This window comes from Oxyura jamaicensis, chromosome 5 (assembly GCF_011077185.1).
Source record: "Oxyura jamaicensis isolate SHBP4307 breed ruddy duck chromosome 5, BPBGC_Ojam_1.0, whole genome shotgun sequence".
Taxonomy (NCBI): Eukaryota; Metazoa; Chordata; class Aves; order Anseriformes; family Anatidae; genus Oxyura; species Oxyura jamaicensis.
In genome coordinates this window covers 18231211-18251663 of record NC_048897.1, presented here as the reverse complement: position 1 = coordinate 18251663, position 20453 = coordinate 18231211, and the positions used below count along the sequence as shown (strand labels likewise).

Sequence of the window (20453 nt, the reverse complement as noted above, 5' to 3'; positions counted from 1 at the left end):
GGAAACTAAGCTGCAAGCTTTGGCTTTTATTTTTTTTTCACACTTTTCCCCCTCTCCTGTTTTTCTTCTCTTTGGCAGGCGGAGACAGCAGCAAACCGTATCTGCAAGGTGCTGGCAGTCAACCAAGAGAATGAACAGCTCATGGAAGACTACGAAAAACTGGCCAGTGATGTAGGTGTCCATGGTGCTGTTGGTTTCTGGGTGGTGTTGTGTAGAAAGGAATTGCATTTATCCCTGATAGTTAATCCTAAGGAGTGCTATTGGCCCGTGTTTTCCTATAAATTTATTTTCTTTTCCCTTCTAGCTTGAGGAAAATGAAAGGTTGAATTATATCTTAACGAGGAGAAGAATGTGGTTTAAAATAGAAATTTCCATTGGAGCAGTTTTGAGTTTCTCAGTTTATTAGGAGCAGCCACAAAAATACTAAAAAATTAAAACAAAAAATCAAACTGTTTTGACTTGCTCAGGACTTTCATACACATTGTGTGCCAATATACTGCAGAAGTCAGGAATTGGATCAGAGAGAATGGAAGTTAGAGATAACTGAGGAAAGAACTATGCATTTGCTGATGGTTGGGAAGAATCTGTGTACAACACAAGCTGGAAGCTGCGTTGGTTAACTGAGAAGCCTGACAGACTGACCACTGTGAAACTCCAGAAGTGATCAAATGTGGACTGGAGTATGTTTATGGTAGATAAGTAGGGAAGGGAAGATGGGGAGAACAAAAGGTCAAACATCGCCAATGAGCCTGGCTTCAGCCTGTTTAAAAAGCAGATGACACTACTTCACTCACGCTACAGACTGCCCATTGCATTACTGCCTTGCCAACTCCCTCACATTGGCTTGTGAAGGAGGGCAATTCAAAGAGCAATGCTGACTTCTAAGAAGCTAGAGAGAGAAAAGCACGGCTCTTCTGGAACTGGAGGCAACGGTTTGTTTTCTCCTGATAGATTCCTCCAATATTATCCATATTATCTCCAATAATATGGCTTACAGCATCCATTAGTTGTAGCCCAGCAAAATTCTAAGACTTCATTTAGTGTAGTCTGAGGATGTAGTTTGGTCCTGATTGTGTGAAAGCTATGACTTTAGCAGCACTAGCAGTGCTGCAACAAGCAGTACTACTCAGTGTGGTAGGGAATGGGGTGCTCATAAGAAAAACTATCATATTCCCAGAAAGCTAGCAAGGTTTTGCTTACTAGCCTTGCTGTTGGCAGAACCTTTCTGAAAGCAAACAAAAGTAAGTGGTCCCTAATGAGATCAGACCAACACCTGTAGTTTTAACACAATTTCAATTGAAGCTTTCTTGTTCTTTTCAGCTGCTGGAGTGGATCCGTCGCACCATCCCCTGGCTGGAGAACCGAGCACCAGAGAACACCATGCAAGCCATGCAGCAGAAACTGGAGGACTTCCGGGACTACCGCCGCTTGCACAAGCCCCCCAAAGTCCAAGAGAAGTGCCAACTTGAGATCAACTTCAACACCTTGCAGACCAAGCTACGGCTCAGCAACAGGCCAGCCTTCATGCCTTCAGAAGGGAAAATGGTCTCGGTGAGTGGGGGCAATTAAGCATATATATTCTCCAGCTGTGCCCCAAAAAATGGAACTGGGCTGAGCAATGCCAACCTCCAGAGTGAGCTGTTCTGTGGCAGAAACCTTTCAGAATGTAGTTCAGTGAGTCCATAATAAGAGAGGAACAAGGAATCACCTCTCCTAACCTCTCCTAACACTCTTCTCTACCTAAACCAGACTCGGAGGCTCTTCACAAGTCACATGCCTTTATGAGGAGATGTCTGGGTGCCTCTCATTCTTTCTAATTCAGAAATAATTGGATTTTGTTATATTTTCATGTGAGGGAGTGTATAGGGAGGGTTTCGTGTGCAGACTGATATATCTTGACACTGCTAGCTTGCTTATCTTAAGTCTGGTACTGTCTTTCTGACCTGTCTGCACAACCTTCTGAGATTAAAAGCACACACACCCACTCTCTCCAACCAATTTGAGCCATGTAGCCTTCTGGGATTAATGCTGAAGTGCACCTTCTCCCCCATCTTCTAACCTCCCTTTTCTTCCCGTGCTCCTGTCTCTAGGATATAAACAATGCCTGGGGTGGCCTAGAGCAGGCTGAGAAGGGCTATGAGGAGTGGTTGTTGAATGAGATCCGGAGGCTAGAGAGGCTGGATCACCTGGCAGAGAAATTCCGGCAGAAGGCATCTATTCACGAGTCCTGGACAGATGGTAAATGCCAACCTATATGCTTCCTATTGCTGTCAGTTATGTAGAGGGGAAAAGATGGGTCTTACATGGGTTTTCTAGGAGATTTTCTTCTCCAGAGTGCTAGGCTCATTTATTACTTTATTAGAAAAAAAAAAAAAATCACAAAAATAACCTCTGTTCTGCACTGGCGTTCCCTAACCATGCCAAAGGGAGATTTTTTTTTGGATTGAATAGAGCTACAGAGCAGAGAAAATGTTACTGTAAAGTAAATACCACAGTTGGCATTGACAGGAACAGCAGAGTGAGATGAGTCCAGTATAAACTGTGACTGCAACGGCTTGAGCTGCACTACTTGCCCATATCTGTTGCTAATGGCAAACTCACTCGTTTGAAAATGAGAACTGTGTACCTCTAGGCAAGCATGCTTGAGGGCAAGCCTCAGGCAGGGTGTCTGGAGTGGGGCAAGTGCCCCAGCAAAGGCCCCAGGGTTGTCTGGGTGCCCAGGAGCTGGCTTCGGGGGCAGTGGGTCCTGTCCTTCATTCTCTTGTCCTTTGGCTCCCTCCTCAGGTAAGGAAGCAATGCTGCAGCAGAAGGATTACGAAACCGCTACCCTCTCGGAGATAAAGGCCCTGCTGAAGAAACACGAGGCCTTTGAGAGCGACCTGGCTGCGCACCAGGACCGCGTGGAACAGATTGCTGCTATTGCACAAGAGCTCAAGTACGGCACCCCGACGCGCATCCGATCCTTGGGGCCAGGGAGACTTGATCAGCTTTGCCCTCTGCCCTCTGGAGAGCCATGAATCCATCCCCATACAAAAATGCTGGGAAGCCCTAGTGTTTCCAAACAGTATCTAGGATACTGTTCTCCAGTATCTAGACATACCAGAAAAGCAGGCCAGAAAATGGTTGAGTCGTGGGTGCCGATGAGGGGGAGGCAGAATTACATTCTCAAGCCAAGTTTCCATCCTCTTCCAGCTTGTTATACTGCTGTGAACCCTTTCCTAAAGAGCCTGACCTGCCTCTGGCCCCTGTTAGGTTGCAGCGTTGTAACGCTGTCCTACTTTTCCAGGAACAGAGGGAAACAGCAGAGGATAGCAGGCACTCCAGAGACTCCCAGTTTGCTTTGTTTTATAAAATAAAAAAAAAAAAAAAAAAAAAAGTCCTTAACTGCTGAGGAAAAAAGTCTGCTGATTGTTTCAGCCCATGGTGGTCTCTATTGCCACTGCAGGCACTTTGCCTCAGGAATAATGCACTCCAGCTGGGACTTGCACCAGGGACTCTTAACAGCAGTTCATTTTCTTCTGGCCTTCCCCCTGGCTTAGAAACCTTCACCCCCTCTCCTTCTCCTGGAGTGACACAGGTTACTAGGTGAAACGGGGTCCCATCAGAGTCTGAGGTTGATTGCTAGGGAGAGCTGACCTCTATAGCACGGAGAGAGATTTTGAAGCCCTGCGTGTTCCTTGGCAAAAACACTCTGAACGATTTGGCTTTGACTTTGTTTCCCGTTATTAAAAATATTTATATATCACACTAGCCTATTTCAAGTTAGACAGTATGTGGGCTAGATCATCTCTCTTGGGCTGAATGCCATTTTTCTGTAAAAAATCAGGATTATTGGATCAAGATTGTTATCTCCTTTACCAACAAAGATTTACAGAAGTGCTCACTTGACCACTGGAGGATTGACCTTGGAACAGCAGGAGGGTTCAAGGCAATCCTCCATGTCAGTAAGATTAAAACTGAGGCTGGCTAGTCAGCAAGCATTAGCTGACCTGCCACTTCCAAAGCAAATGCTACATGCCAGACAAAACAGCTGCGGCTCTAATAGCAACAGGGAAAACTGGGCCCTAAGCTGGGGGACAGCTGATTTCTTCCAAAGTAAGAACAGAAGGCTCTGCCATCCGTCCAAAAGCCATCTCCCATCTCAGCAAAGGTGCTGTGCCCAGAAAAAAAAAAAAAAAGATGGCTGAATTCTTCCCTCATCCAGAGATACACTGCCAGGGAGACTGAGGGGGTGGGAAGGAAGCCCCTGTGGCTGCCCATGCACAGGCACATTTCACTCCCCAGCAGCACCAGTGGTCCAGCCTGGGTGTGTTACAAGCAAGGCTTTCAGAAGCAGTTCTTTCAGCTGCAGTGCTGGCTGTGTAGCAAAGTAGATCAAGGAACTGATCTGGATTAAAAACCCAGCAAAGAAAAAGTTATTTTTAGCTGAAGGCAGTTTCATGACTAGTTTTCCACAAGACTCCACCAACAGTCGAGCCCACACACCTCAGAAGGGGCAATACAATGATGAGAAGAAATGAAGTAGGAGGAAACTGTTTAAACCGGCATTACTGCATAAGAGAAATGCTCATCAGATTGCCCAGGGTCATTCTGTAGCTCAGCAAGTTATTCCACCTTCTCTTTTATGGGTGACACTTCCCAGTTTGGCTGGTCTCCCTCTGCCTGCAAGCTTTTCCATCTTTGATCATGTGCAGAACCGAGAGCACACAGTAATACAAGACCACCACCTTCAGCCTACCCCCATGCTCTCCTTTCCCCAGCCATACTCTTACCAGCCCTTCTTCCAGGAGTGCCAAGCTACAGACACCCCAAAAGCACTCTCTTATCAGGTATACCAGAGAGAAACCTACACTGTAATTCTGGGATTGTCCTAAATAAATGAGTGTGTTGTATAGTTCAACTGTTGCTGAAGGTTGCCACCTCTCCTATGCAACTGTTAGAACATCTTAAGTAGTTTTCTTTGCAATCATAATAAAAACTTTGCTACCCATTCTTCTGATGTACAAGATGCAGGTAGTTAGCCTACATGATTTTCTTGAGCAGAATACAGGGGCATACTGCTGCTTTTAATCTGCTTAATCCCAGCCCGAGTAAAAGTCTCTATTCCTATCCCCTGGTGCCAAGTTATCCCCATCAGGCAGCCAGCACCAATGTCTGTTGGAGCCTTGGGTGGGGGTTGTTTTTCTTCCTGTTGCATGATGTTTGATATGCCAGTGTCTCCAAAGCTTGATACTGCTGTCTTCCTGGCATGCTTTACTTGCAGAGACCATGAGCCCTTTGTTTGCATCTGTCCTTAAGGCTGATAAAGTTTTCTAATGGATTTCTCTTTCTTCTCCAAAAGGTCTTAATTTGCTATTTTGTCCTTTTTCCCCACCCCTCATAGTGAGCTGGACTATTACGATTCTCCAAGTGTCAATGCCAGGTGCCAGAAGATCTGCGATCAGTGGGATAATCTGGGTGCCCTAACCCAGAAACGCAGAGAAGCTTTGGAGGTGAGACATGTTGCCAGTTGGGATTACACGGGTAGGTCATCTGTGGGAAGCAAGCTGCGGTGGGTGTGAACAGCCAATTTCTCCTGGAACATCCCAGATTGCAAACCAGGGCTACATTTCCGTATACTTAGGCAGCTTCTGTATTCCCATCCCAGTTACAGTACCATTTGTTTGCTCAGGCTATTGATTTGTATCTACTTTCCTTTGTTCTATAATTTTATTCTGCTCGAAAAGACTGTCCTTGTTTGTTTAATTTCAATGGACCTCATATTTTTCCCTCAGAGAGAGGAAGAAATCCATCTTGTATGTAATCTTAACAGCAGAGAGACTTTTACTGTAGCACTCTCCTGGGAGCACCAAGGAGGTCTGAAAGCTCAGAGAGTCCACATATCTGTGTGATTATTCTTCTCTAACCATCTTTCCTCATTTTCTTTCTTTTTTTTTTTTTTGTGCACGCTCAGAGGACAGAGAAGCTACTGGAAACAATTGACCAGTTGTACCTGGAATATGCCAAACGAGCTGCCCCTTTCAATAACTGGATGGAAGGGGCCATGGAGGACCTGCAGGACACGTTCATCGTTCACACCATTGAGGAGATCCAGGTACAGAGCAGTCATTTCCACCAGCCAGGCTGGGACAAAGGGAAATCAGGAATCTCCTGAATTCCTAACAGTGCTGAAATTGTACGTTGTGCTGCTGTAGTGAGTCAGCCTTAGTAAGAGCAACAAAAGGGACTATGTTTTCCCTTGATTTCTTAAAAAAAAATGTATCTGAATAGATACAAGTTCACACTATCCTAGCAGAGTACGAAGAACTGAAAGTGAGTTTTTCATTGTGACTCCAGTCTTAGTAATGAGAGCTTGAAAGCTGTGAGGATCTTTTAGGGTCCTGTGGTTTTGTTTGTTTGTTTGTTCATTTGTTTTGTTTGTTTGTTTGTTTGTTTGTTGTTTTTAATCCAAATTAAGAAAGCTTAGTGCTGCTCTCAGATTCTGTGGATCAGTTGTCTGTGTTCAGGCCATTTGGTCCTATGTGATGTGGCATGAGGGCAGTTGTTGAGCTGCCAGCTGGGTTTCAATGCTAAGCAAAGGAAAAATCAGGATTCTCTATTTGTTAGTGGATTGCCATTTGAAGCCAAAGACTTTTTGCCTCCTGAAGACAGCAGGAACAGTATCTCAGTTTTCCCTCTTCTGAAAGGCTGTAATGAAAGGAACTTGAGGCACCTGAGGTATCTAAAGGTAATTTTCAGACCTTTGGGAGCAGGAATTACCCTTCTCTGGATTACAGAGGAGACTATATCTCCTGCTTGATGGGTTCATGAAAAGAATCCAGGAATTCATTTGGATTCAGCTGGCTGAGATGAAGAGCCAGGATATTCGTGCTCTTACCAGCTGCTGCACTGCTGCCACAATTTCCTCCTGACATTGTTCTCTCTCAGGACCTGTTCAGTTTGTCAAAACTGATGAGTTTGTTGCAGGAATGGTTGACAGCAACGTGGCCATCAGTGAGGCAGTGAATTGGAGACCAACAGGAAACACAAGGCGGCCAGGGTGTCAGAGAGGCAGTGAAATAGCCCTAACCAGGCTTGAGCTCTGTTACTGAACTGCAACTTGCTACTTCCACCCTTCCCTTCTGAACAAAGGGGTTCATTAAGTCTTTCATAATGCAGAACAAATCTGAACAGCATTTAAACATTTCCATCATCTCTTTGTGACTGCAGAATGTTTCCCAGCTCCCCCAGACTTGCATTACATTTCTATGGCCACTGCAGCAGCTGCAAAGTAATGAGTCACCATGTAAGAAAGCAATTCTACAAAACTACAGTGTGTGTGTTGTAAGGAAGTGGTCAGTCACAAGGTTTACTTTCATTCCCTCTTCTGTCCACACTGTTCCTTCCATTATCCCTGCACACGCCTCTCTGTCCCCCATTTGTTTTGCTGCTTCTTCTCCTGTGTTTGTTCCCTAGTCTTGATCTTCCAGACTTCTGGGATGAAGTATCTTAAAGGCCTGTAGAAGCAGTGGGAAATGAGCCAGGACCAACTGGCTTGTCGGCTGTCCACAAGCTACCAGCAAGTGTGCCCCTACCATCGGTCCTTGGATCACAGTCTGGGCACCACAGCAAGATGGGCAACAGAAAGGGCCTGTTGTGTTCAGGGAGAGGGAGCTGTTTTCAGCAACAGGAGCTTATGTTGCATGTGCAGGTTTGCTGTGGGCCGGAAGACCTTCACCTGTTTCTATCTTACACCGATCAGACTGGATCTGACTCTTTATTATTCATCAGGAAACATCTTTGATGTAGAACTAGTACATACCTAGGAGGCGAGGAAAAATGTGGTACATTTAGACAAGTATTCCAATGTTCTTCCCAAAGGGGGCTGAGAGCCATTCACAGAGCAATAATGGAGAAATAGTTCCATTAAATTACAAGGCAGAATTATTCCATCATGTTTGGGGATGTGATTTCTGTCCCTGGTCAACATGGGACACAAACAGAGGGAAAACGAGAGTTCATTTCATTTAACTACTTAAATCAGCCTGTTTAGTAATGCTGGGAGGTGCTGAAAGTGTGTAAGAGTAGCCTATTTTATATCCTGGGAATATGCAAGCTTTTGCAGTCACTTCTGCACAGATATATTTGCTGAAGAGGCTACTCAGTGACTCTTCTTTGCTGCTGCCTTCCTTCCACAGGGATTGACCACAGCCCACGAACAGTTCAAAGCCACTTTGCCAGATGCCGACAAAGAGCGACAGGCCATCCTGGGAATCCACAATGAAGTCTCAAAGATTGTCCAGACATACCATGTCAACATGGCAGGAACGAATCCGTACACTACAATCACCCCACAGGAGATCAATGGCAAATGGGAACATGTGAGTTCTTTACAACCTTGCAGTCAGTGTGGGGAGGCTGCTGCTCAGTCACTGGGACCCCAGGAAGGGGATTATTTAATCTGAGTTATCATCTATGCTTACTGCTGAGCTTCTGCACATTTGCCATTTGCTTTCGGTTCAAATGCCATGTACTTGGAAATTGGAAGACATCTTTAAAATACATGCCTAAGGGTGTCAGTGCCCTTTTCATTATTTTTTTTTTTAACAAGAGATGCTAAATTAAGAACTTTGAGATTTTAAGTCCTCATTTGACCTGAAAAGCAAGTAAGTATGTCATGGGAGTCAATATCCTTCTCCACCATTCAACCTTTCAGATGTTCAGTCTCCACAGACAAGGAGCCTGCCAACGCTGTAATCCTAAAAGAGCAGATCATCTTAATACCAGTTTATGCTGGTGGTTCTTACCACCAAATGAATGGTATCTGTAGCTACTACAATTCAGCCTGCATCAGCCACCAAAACCACAGATGGTGGATGAAAGCTTCTTTTCATGGCCTGGGATGAATTTGTAGTCCTGCAGTGAATAGGATTCACATTCCATGAGCCTCCCTGCCAAGGCCTAAAACTCATGACTGCTTTTTTTCAGTACAAATATCCTAGCATTACAGGCCCTTTTGCAATGCCACTCACAGTGGGTCTCTGCACTTTCTCTCTCTCCAAATCCTAACCCTAGAGAGAGCCCAGGTCCAACAAGCACCCCAGCTGAGGCTCCCCCAAAAAAAGTCCTGGATTAAATGCTTCTGGCAGCTCTCACCATCTTTTGGAAGCCCCTTCACAACCCCACTCACTCTGGGGCTCTGTCATTTCTCTCTCTAAACCCTACCCTCTCCTTGCATCAATTCCTACAGTTATTATTCACTTACCTTTGCATGTATTAAATGCACGCTTTTGCACTCCAGGTGCGGCAGCTGGTTCCTAGAAGGGATCAAGCGCTGATGGAAGAACACGCTCGCCAGCAGCAAAATGAACGACTTCGGAAGCAGTTTGGTGCACAGGCCAATGTCATTGGACCCTGGATCCAGACCAAGATGGAGGTATTGCTTTTCTCATTTTCAGTCTGTTTTCATTTGTGATTTTCACTGATACTTGGTTCTTTTTTATTCTTTTTTTTTTTTTTTTCCTGACTACCATTTTGGTCATTCTTCCTTGAGATTCCAGCAAGAGAAACTTTCATAGAAAATACAGAGAATACAAAGATTGATATTGATTACTGAATTGCTTTTACTTTTCTTCCCCTAACTCTTCAGTAAAGTGATAAAAATACTTTACTTAAAATGGGGAACAGTAGTATTTGAATAGAGTCAAATACATATGCAACAAGGGAAAGACCCGACATCAAAAGCATATTTTCCATAACTGCTTTCACAGCAGTCTTGGTACACATGAGAAAATAGATACAACTAGCATGCCAAACATCAGCAGAACAGAAACATTTGGGATGGAAATCTCTCTTTAGGTAAGATTTGAATTAAAATTGGAGTTGATGAGATGAAAGAATATGAAGCTGTTACTTACTGATGGTAGGAGATGTAAAGAAGAAAGCAGTTACAGACATTCCTTTATGAAGGGACTAACGGTTAGTGGCAGACAGCACATCAAGAAAAGATCTTTCTTGCTACATTACTAGCTTATGGAATTAAGTTTCATTTTTTTGCATCTTTATATTAGACACATTTCATGTGATGCACCCCACTTGGAAAATGTTCAAGGCTCTGCTGAAATTTTTGCTGACACTGTCTCAGCTCATCTCCAGTAACTGCTCTCTGAGATTTTTTTCTCTGAATCATCCTATGCAAGTATGAAATAGCTGCATTAAATGTCAGCCATATTAAGGCTTTTCCTTCTAATGGGGTGTAACTCCTTTCCCTTTGTTAATTTAATGCAGGAGATTGGCCGCATTTCAATAGAGATGCATGGGACCCTGGAGGACCAGCTCAACCACTTGCGGCAGTATGAGAAGAGCATTGTGAATTACAAACCAAAGATTGACCAGTTGGAAGGCGACCACCAACAGATCCAGGAGGCGCTTATCTTTGACAACAAGCACACCAACTACACCATGGAGGTAAATGTGTTGCAAAGCCTTTTCCCTGCTGGAGTGTAGTGCCAGCAGATCAGACAGCCTGATCTGTTGTGGCCAGTTAGCACCAGACACATCCTGCTCAGGCAATGTGTTGTGGTTCTCAGCAGAGAGCTTGACAGTATGGCCAAGCATGCAACAACATGTTAATAAATTTCTTCTCGGCCTTGCTGTACTTCATACCAACCTGGTCCACTGTTCTTCCAGATACAGACAGTAGAAATAACCTAAATGAGATATCAACAGTATTGCTTGAAAAATTGGCTGGTCTTGTTTCTCCTGCCACCTGACTGTGGCAGCGTATTAGCTGGGATTAGAAAGACCAGACAAGCGTTGGTGAGTTGGAGTTGCTAAAGCCTCGCAGAAGAAGGAAGTCCAACAAAACCTTTTTAAAACCAGAGTCTGGCTTTCTGTTGACAACGTGAGGTTTCTTGGAAGCAATCTGAATTCAGCATGAGTCCAGCAGAACACAGGCTTTGAAACTTGCTTTTTGGTTTCTGGCCAGCTCTTCATTGAACAACAGCAGATGCAGTGAAGCACCAATGTATTTCAAGGACTGTGGTTTATTTATTTTCTTGGTTCATGTAAGGAGAGTTTTCTGTCCAACTGAGTCCTAGAAGCATTGGGTTTGATTCTCATTTGTGTTAAAGGCCCCCACTGTGTTGCTCTACAAGGAAAAGAAGTTTGCAATAGGACCAAGACTTTATTACAAGCAGGAATTGGCCTCTTCAATGTTTTTTACAGTCAAAATTCAGATTTTAAATAGCCAGTTGGCTTACAAAGTGGATGAGAAGGAAGTATTTCTGAGCAAATGGACTTCTACCTTGGCCACCAGGATCATTTAATTTGCAACAAGTAGCATATTAGATCAAATAACCTCAGAGGCAGAAGAACTTTTTAATTTACAAATTGTCTTGTCCTCCTGTTTCCAGCATATCCGAGTGGGCTGGGAACAGCTATTAACAACAATTGCTAGAACCATCAATGAAGTGGAAAACCAGATTCTGACCCGTGATGCCAAAGGAATCAGCCAGGAACAGATGAACGAGTTCCGGGCTTCTTTCAACCATTTCGACAGGGTAAGTCAGTGCTGACTGCAGCTTGGTAAGTTACAAGCTCCCATGTAGACTGCACAGTGCAATAACAGTCACTGTAATAAAATCAGATTAATAGAAGAGGCTTAATTCTTAAAAATGCCTCTCCTGTGGAGTAGGGAGATTGCCAAGAGATCATTAGCCTGGGAGGAGAAGTATATCTGAAACAAAAAGTTTCTTGATAAAGCTGAAGTGTGAAAAAGTTTGAAGGCTTATTTAGAAAATTACATTTTTACCCCAGCTTCACTATCCTAGTTTATAATCCGTAGTTTATAAATCCTTTGGAGCAGCCGTCCTGTGCTCTGGTATACCATCACATAAACCAGTACTGAAGAAACCAGCATTGCTCTTGTATGGAGCAAACAGGAGGATCTATACGCAGAATGACATTACATAATGCAGATAAACCCTGATGCAAAGCCTGCCTTGCCTTACTGTGGAGATACATGTCAAGGCACTAACAGGTGCAATAAGAAAAGAATTCCTCAAAGGAAATCCTCCTCCCCTTGATTTGCCACCTTCCTTCTCCAATTTGCAGCTCTTCCTTCTCCATTAAGAAGCCATCAGCTGGCATCCCTCTACCAAACAAATCAGCAAGTTGTCAACGCAGGGAGGCAGAGACAGCAGCCCAGGCCTGACATCATCTCATGACTGGTTCTGTAGGTTCAGTTATCAGCCCCCTCACTGTTGTCTGGAAATCCGTGTGCCTGCAGAGATACTAAGTCAGTGATACAAATGTAGGTGCTCTCCACCATTTGCTGCACCAGTCAGACTGTTTGAAAGGTCTCCAGAGAACAGCCTACCCTCTCAGAGGCTGGCAACATTTGCAGATTGCTGAGCACTAGCCATTTCAGCCCCTCTCTAGCTGCCAAAGGAAAACCAAAACCATAGCTTCATTCCTTGGCAGAAGAACCCAGAAAGCACTGTAAGTTTTATATTATGACTTTCATGTCATTAGCCCCTTCGTCCGCAACAGTCTGAATGATAATGTCTTCCCCAATCTTCAGCTGTCTATTTGAGTTACGAAGGCTTAAGGCTGGTTTTAAAAAGCTGATTGTTTGAGGAAAGTCACGTGGAATTTGCCCCACAATCCTGTCTGTAGCTTTCTTTCTCTGCCCAGAGATGGTGGCTGCAGGCAGGGGTTCTTCAATGCCTGGGGCAGTCCTGAGCTAAAATTCTGTGGGGCGAATGGGGATTCTCATTTCCTGTCATAGTTTGTGATCATGGGTACATCCATACACTGGGGGAGTGGGGAATGAGAAAAGGGAAGAGCAGCTGCCAAGCCACGTTGTGCCATGCTGTACAGCAGTGCTGTTTTCAGAGCTGAGCACTTCAAACAGCCTTGCCAGTCAAAGCTCCACCTTATGTGCAGGTCTCATAAATACAGCAATAACACTGCTCCCTTGAGCTTCAGCTGTTTTTCTTTGTCTGTTCCTGGGGTGCCCTGACAGCTCAGCTTACTCGGGTGTGTTGCCAAACATACCTGCCCTCACCTACTCCTTTGGTGGGACTTTTGACTAGAAGAATAAGGCAATGCTTCCCACTGCCTCTGCCTGCTTACCTGCACTCCAGGTTACTAGCGAAACACAGGGCTTCTGGCACTATGGATCACAAGCAGTGATGCAAGTAATTCACTTGGGAGATGGAGATCTTGAGGCTTCTGAGCATTGACTGTTTTTGTCATTGAAATGCTCTCAAGATGTGACGAGCTTTCTCAGAAGGAACTGTTCCAAGAGCATTTTTAGCACATCCTGAAATGTCATTGTGATATCTAATGTTGTGCACTTTTTATTTTTCTTCCCTGTCTTTCTATCTGCATGTCTTTCTTCCTCTCCCTCCTCTCACCCACTGCATGGTGCACCTATTTGTTGTCTTTCCGCCTCCCTTTGATCTCCTCTGTGTCTCCCTTCTGCCCACACCGTCACCCCACTGGCACTGCATGTCCTGCTGCCTGGCACACCGCATAACCAGGACCACTCCGGCACACTTGGCCCTGAGGAATTCAAAGCCTGTCTCATCAGCTTGGGTTACGATATTGGAAACGATGCACAGGTACTGAATGCTAGTGGTGAACACAGCCAGATATTAAACTATGAAAAAATAACAGTTTTTTTCCTTTCTTTTCTTGTTTGTCTTAATCCATCTGTCATTCTTATGTTTGACTGTATATGCATCATTTTTCTATACTACTTTCTCCCTAAATGTACCTTGATATCTATTCCTTCTTAATTCCCTAATTGTTTGTCTTTGGCAAATTCCTTTTATATCTTCAAACTGTTCCATTTACTTCTGTGTCACTTAACAATCCTTCTCTTGTCCATCTCTCAATCGGTCTTGCTTGGTTTCTTCTTTCCTCTTTTTCATCATCAACGTGTCCCTTGTGTGTAAACTGTTCCATGTCCCAAACTGCCTTTATTTCTTTACGGTTTCACAAACTACCTGTGTTGTATTGTTTTTCATTGTCCTGTAAATACTTTCTTCCTAAAACTCATTCTTTGTGATGTCTCCTGTGGGTTCATTTCTCCCTGGCCTGGTCTCCCTTTTCTTTCTTGGCTTTTTCCATCTTTGCATCACTCTCTGTAGAAGAAGACTGGTATGATGGATTGTGAAGATTTCCGAGCCTGCCTTATCTCCATGGGTTACAATATGGTAATGTAGAGCCCTCTGTCACTCCTGTTCAAAGTGATTCTTATAGCCACCTTCAAAAAGAAAGGGAGAATGTGTAGCGAATCAAGGTAAATGCAGTCTTGTTTTCCAGCAGTGGAAGTTAAATCTAGCACATGTAAAATTCTTGTCTCGCAGCAGTAGCTGAAGGTTAAAAAAATTGAAATCATTGTCTAAATCTTGTGAACGTCAAATAAGAACTGTATTTATCAAACTGTGCAGCTACGAGTGGAAGAAACAGTAAACCTTTTCATATGGCTATGTGCAGCATGCACAGTGGCATATAAGCTCCCCAGCACTGAGCATCAGTTGAACTCATCTGGACATATGCACAGCCTGATTTCTGCACACACTCAAATGCCACTCCTCCCATTCACTTACTTCACATCGATCTTCCTGTTGGTGTAAGTAGGTTCAAGTTCCAGTCATCTTCCCTGGAGCTTTTTCCTTACCTGCATATTCACAGCAGGAACAGGGGACCTTGAGAGGCATGGTAACTAACAGGGAGAGCTTCCCCAAAGACTGATGTTCACTAAAGGGCAGGAGAAGAGCGTAGTGCAGAAATGTTGAACAGTACACTCAGTATCTTTGCTGCTGATGCCAGGCAAAGCCATGTTTATTAGTCTTACTTATCAGCCTAGTGTAAACACAGACTCTTAGTGGGCCAAGCTGTGGTAACACTTGATTACTCACCTCAATTAATCTTGCAGGTGTACTGATCTAGAGGTGTTAGAAGAGCCTATTCCCAGAAGAAGACTCAGCTGTGCTTTCCCCTTCCCCCTTACCTCGGGAGGAAGGAGTTCCAGAGATGAGAACAGATAATTGTTTATGTGAAAAAATAAAAAAGGAACAAAAATCTTACTACAAGGTTTTGGCCTCTCTAGCAAACTTATCTGTAGCACCTTTCTTGTAAATGCTATACTTCCCTGGGCCTCTCCAGAGAGGTTTCTTCTGGTGGATTCTGTTCTGGCAGCTGAGGAGAACCATAAAAGTTCTCTTTTAGTAACTGAAAGTAAAAGGACTTGAGGAACGCAGATCTCCCAGTATTGCTACAGGCATCTAGCATAGCATGTATTACAGAGAAAGCTGCATCTTCCCCTGAAGTCTGTGTGACATTGTTCCCTGACAGGAGTGTTGTCCTAGAGCTAGATGGAGCTGGATGTTATCCTAGGTCACAGCTGAAAGTATTCTATTCCAAAGGACAAATGAGTGGGAAGCCTTTGTACACAACAGACAGATTAAGAAAGAGTATTCTGACAAAAGGTTGAAGTTGTTTCTATCTGCCTTTGTTTTCCTAGCTGTAAGATGTGCTGCTGAACAGTTTCTGCCCACTTTCATAGCACTGCTGCCCAAGCGTCCTGGCTTACATGCCTGTCTTGTTCTCCAGGGAGAGGCAGAGTTTGCCCGCATCATGAGCATTGTCGACCCTAATCGCTTGGGTGTAGTGACGTTCCAGGCCTTCATCGACTTCATGTCCCGGGAAACAGCAGATACAGATACTGCTGACCAGGTGATGGCTTCCTTCAAGATCCTGGCTGGAGATAAGGTGAGGCTCTGCATCATCCTTTTTCCAATCTTCATTGCTCCTGCTTTCCTTTTTCCCTTCTGTCTCCAAGAGTATTGAGGGGAGTGCTCTCTAGCAAGGAGAGTGTTTTCACAGGACCACTGCACAGTGCTGGAGGAGTGCAGGGTTAAAGTGTGGGTTAACGGGCAGCCTGCCAAGCAATTGAAGTCCTGTTCCTCTGTCAGTCAGAACTATACAGCCCACTCTGGCATTAAAAATTGAATTAAGAGCTTAGCTGCAATTTGTTATTTCAAAATGTATGAACAGATTCAACAGATGGTTCTTGATTATTCTTGAAAAACTATTAATTACTGACAGCTGTAAACTTGAGGTGATCTTTGTAGATATCACTACTGCTGTTATATACAATCAATACTAGATTTTCATTGAAGATATGCTCTGTCTGCAAGATCTATGATTTAAAAAGGGCAACTTTTGATCATAGAAATAGGCCAAAAATAGGAAAACTCAAAGAATGAATGTAAAGTAGTGGTTTTCTAAATTTGCATCAGTGGAGCCAGCTGATATAAAAATATATATATTCTTATTTTTCTTATATAAAAATCCCTACTAATCTTTGCTACAATTGCATAAATAAGTAGTATATCAAATATTAATGATTTTCTGTATTTGCTAATGATTTTGTTCATCTCACAAGAAATTTTTTAGGTTGTAATGAGTTATCCACCATTCACATCCACTACTGTTTTCTGTGTTCAAATAAAATTTTCAGTGTTTAATATGCTCCAGTGACTACAACATGAACCAGAGAGGATTTCATTATGAAGAAAAATCTTTTATTCATTCCAGTCATGAAGCTGAAAAACATGAAAACAGTATAGAAAGTCAAAGGAGAAAGAGAGATGCTCTGAAACCTGAGCCATTTTTTAGAAGACTGCAAGTCAGTCAGTTAGCTAAATACAACATGTTGGTTAGCAAACAGGCAGTTACTGTTACCAGCTGCACCAAGAGAAGCCAAGCTAGCCTCACCTCAGCTGAATGAGCTTCCAGAAGTCAATTTTATGTAAGACGGGGTTTACTTACTTATTAAAAATGTATGTTGTAAAAGGCAAAAACTGTCAGCAGAGCTGTGAAAGCAATAGGAAGTGTTGGCTCGTCTGCTGCCTGCATCAGTGCCACCAACCAGTGCTGGTGAGGATGGCTCCTTTCTGTGGTCTGAAGAGAGGGAACAGCAGTTCCCAGGCATCATGAACTGCTGCCAGTGAGAGCAGGATCCAAATCAAATTTCTGCTTCCCTCCATTTGCCTTCAGTAGGACCTCCACTTTCAACGAAAAGGGGCAATTTCACACTAACAATTTACCTGACCTACCAACAGGTCTTTTCTTTAGGTGTGCCAGCATCTCTCCTGCAAAAACAATCCTCCTATTCATTGTAAAAATATTTCCTTGGCCAAACTGTAGGGAGAGCAACTGCATTTCCTCCAAAGGTGTATGCCCGGAGAGCGCTGTGCATGGATGTACAATCCTAGTCTAGCTGTGGTCTCTCCCTGACTGTCATCTCTTGCCCTTGGGGGACAGGGAGCAATTGTCCCGTGAGGAAGGTCAGTCTTTTGAAAATAACACTTGCCTTATCCTGTGTCCTTGTTGCAGAACTACATCACTGTGGACGAATTACGGCGGGAACTGCCTCCTGATCAGGCTGAATACTGCATTGCTAGAATGGCACCCTACAACGGCCGTGATGCTGTACCTGGTGCCCTGGACTACATGTCCTTCTCCACAGCGCTCTATGGCGAAAGTGACCTTTAACTTTTTTCTGTCCCACCACACGCTCCCTCCCCTCTCCCCCGTCCAACACACCCTTCTTTCTCTTTGCAAAGCAGCCTCTGCTCCGCTCTTTTTTGTGTTTCCCTGTTTTGCTTCAGATTACAGATCACATTTTTAAGTGGGGGGGAGGACATTGACATGACACCGCCTACCTTGCCCTTGAAATGACAGTTTACAAAATTATTTTGTGCAAAAAAAGTTACGTTTTAAAAAGAACAGACATATTTTATTATAAAAAAGGTATTTTTCTCCACCAGATTGAAACTTAAAATGAAAATGTTAAAATATTACACCAAATATTTTTTGTTGTGACATAGAAAGTCGAGCACAATGTTACATTCCATCCTTTCCAAAAAGAACCAAACAACAACAAAACGCCACTTGTTCTGTTAACTTTTACATTTGCGTATGTCTCTTTATCACGTTTATCTTTGGAGGGGGGAAGGCACACAAGTGCATGTGTTTGCTGGTTCACTCATTTCATGAAAATATTTTATGATAAACTTTTGAAATTGCTGTGTTTTCTAGGGAAAAAATAATGTACACAGCTCATGTTTTCATATTTAATTAAAAAATACAATATGCCTCCTATGTTTATCAGTGCACAACTTTTTTTGTTGCTGAGAGTTGTCTGGTTTCAGAACATGAAGCTTGAGAGTTGATAACTTTGATATTGCTTGTCACAAACCATATTAAAAATTTCTTGTGATAACAAATCTAGACTTTATTCATTTGTACAGTAAATGCTTAACCCTCTTTAATTGAAACCACAAGCATGAAGAAGAGAATCTAAGATTTTTTCATCAAAATTACAGTCCTTTGAATGTCAACTTCCCTCTCCCTTAACGTTTTCATTTTTATTGAATTAAGTTGGAAATTTCACAGATTTCTGACCACTTTAATTTAGACTTATACCATTTTTAACCATCCCTTACACACACACACCTCTAGGAACAATATCCTCATTATTCCTTATAAAACAGTACAGAATTTGTTACTAGAGCTATACAAACAATCAGCATATTTTGAACCAGTTCCTCCACTGTTCCATGCTCAGCATTCAGTATCTCACTGCTTTTAATATCGCATCTTTTGACATTGTAAATTCTTCCAGAGCACTCAAGAACATCTTCATATCGGACATTCAAAAGTAACCAGCCTTCGAAACATCTCTTTAAGGACCTTTAATGAATCATAAAGCAGAAGCAAACGCATGCACCTGAAAATTAGCAAAGGGAAGCAGCTAATCCCTTCCCAGACATCTCGTGTTCCAAATACATTTCTTGCCCTCCAAAAACTTTTTAGGAAACATGGACTTAAGGACAAAAGCTTCATTAGTGCTTCATGGTGTGTTTCAAGTGGGCTTTTTCGGTATAACCACATACTGCTGCCTCCCGTCCTGAGGGCAGTTTTTATTCTGAAGTGACTAGCCTGCGGGAGCTGGGAATTCATTCACAGATCCACAATGAACTCCTGCAGCTCTCAGCAGAACTGCCTTCTGTTTTCTGGGGCAAAGCTAAGTCCTGTGGAAAGAATTGTACTTGGGTTCAGTGCAGCTTTCGGATTCATTCCTGACCTTGAGTGTGACACACCATAAAAACCACAGCAGTATTCTGTGAGGTATCCCAACCTGAAAATATTTGCATGCTGTATTTGGGAGAGAGAATGCTAATGTCTGCCACTGCACCTCCTCCGGGAGACACTGAGACCCCCATTCTCCTCCTGTAGGCTGGATAATGTGTTGGCAGAGGGTATGCAGGTGAATGCCGTTTAGTTTCATATGTAGGCAAGGCCAGACTATACTCAGCAACAGTTTGTCGTTGGAAGTTGAAGCCAAGACAGTTCACGTAGCTTAAAATTAACCTAAAATTGTGTGGTTAATGAGTGCTGGAGTTCAGAGGCCAAATTTCCTTGGGTGCAAGGCTGAGTTGCAATCCTTAACACTGAGGCCCCTGGAGGGGGCAATAGCAGTGATGAGCAACGTCGGACCTGCAGATACATCAGGGTTTAACCCACTTGCAAGCTCCTCTGCAGGCCCGTTTTCAGCCAAGTCACTACAATGTTGCTCCAAATGGGACTGTCCTCTTCAAAGGTACGGAGTGCCGAGTCCATTACCGTGCTTTAATGTACATAGCATAGGTCATGTTTTAAAACTAAAACAGCAGGGGGAATGACTGTATGCATGAGCAGATAATCTATATCAAAGTTTGCCTAAGAGTACCCTCTGCCCTTGCTTTAATAACCCTTTTTCCTCCTGCACAGTAGGTGCCCTGCCCTTAGAAAGGACAATGGCTCCTTCAAATAAATTGAGGTTCTCTGAGGAGTGGCTTGTACGTATGAAGATGGAGTGATGAATTCCCTTATGCGTGCTTTAAAAAAAAATTTAAAAAAATAATACCAGGGGGTGAGGGGAATAACCATCAGGATTTCAACGACCACTGTCTTGAGAAAATATTGTCTTGAAATAGGGCTGGAGAAAGCCCAGGTACACCTTTTAGCCACATGTACTGTTATTTTTTTTTCTGCATAGCCTCTGACAAGCCAGTTAGAGCTGATGTGATCTGCTCTTTGACCCCTGGGCTGCAGGTAAAGGCCTCCCATCCCCACGCCACCCGAGGAGCACGGTGGTGCTGCTGCAAATCAGCCTTCTTCGCATGCAGCACAAGACATATTCTGCACTCATGTGGCCTAACAGTCCCTGGCAGTTACTGTGCTGAAATTGGAAAACAGCTTTTTGTGTTAGGATCATGGTCTTGCAGCTAATGTGCCACTTTTCAGCCAAGTCCTGACATCAGCCTTGATTAAATTCCTCTCTGGAAGCAGCTGTTTGCAGTTCAGTGACTGCCCCTTCCCCTGCCAAGAGCAAAAGCAGCAGACAATGC

The 20453-nt window shown here is 43.6% G+C and overlaps 1 protein-coding gene across 5 annotated transcripts in view; it reads left to right on the top strand.

The window, feature by feature from the left end:
- ACTN1 (actinin alpha 1) overlaps positions 1–18287 on the top strand; it is an 86661-nt gene extending 68374 nt beyond the window's left edge. For 2 of the 5 annotated variants that reach the window (XM_035327704.1, XM_035327703.1), the window contains exons 9-21: positions 79–171; positions 1321–1551; positions 2091–2238; positions 2785–2935; positions 5384–5492; positions 5954–6094; positions 8178–8360; positions 9281–9415; positions 10267–10446; positions 11394–11540; positions 13527–13607; positions 15607–15765; positions 17395–18287. In XM_035327704.1, the coding sequence (XP_035183595.1) occupies positions 79–171; positions 1321–1551; positions 2091–2238; positions 2785–2935; positions 5384–5492; positions 5954–6094; positions 8178–8360; positions 9281–9415; positions 10267–10446; positions 11394–11540; positions 13527–13607; positions 15607–15765; positions 17395–17553 (1917 nt within the window). In that variant the 3' untranslated portion in view covers positions 17554–18287. Of the gene's footprint in view, positions 1–78; positions 172–1320; positions 1552–2090; positions 2239–2784; positions 2936–5383; positions 5493–5953; positions 6095–8177; positions 8361–9280; positions 9416–10266; positions 10447–11393; positions 11541–13526; positions 13608–14138; positions 14205–15606; positions 15766–17394 lie in introns of all 5 variants that reach the window. The other 3 variants (XM_035327706.1, XM_035327705.1, XM_035327707.1) reach the window with 2 other exon arrangements.
- The last annotated feature ends 2166 nt before the right edge of the window (positions 18288–20453 follow it).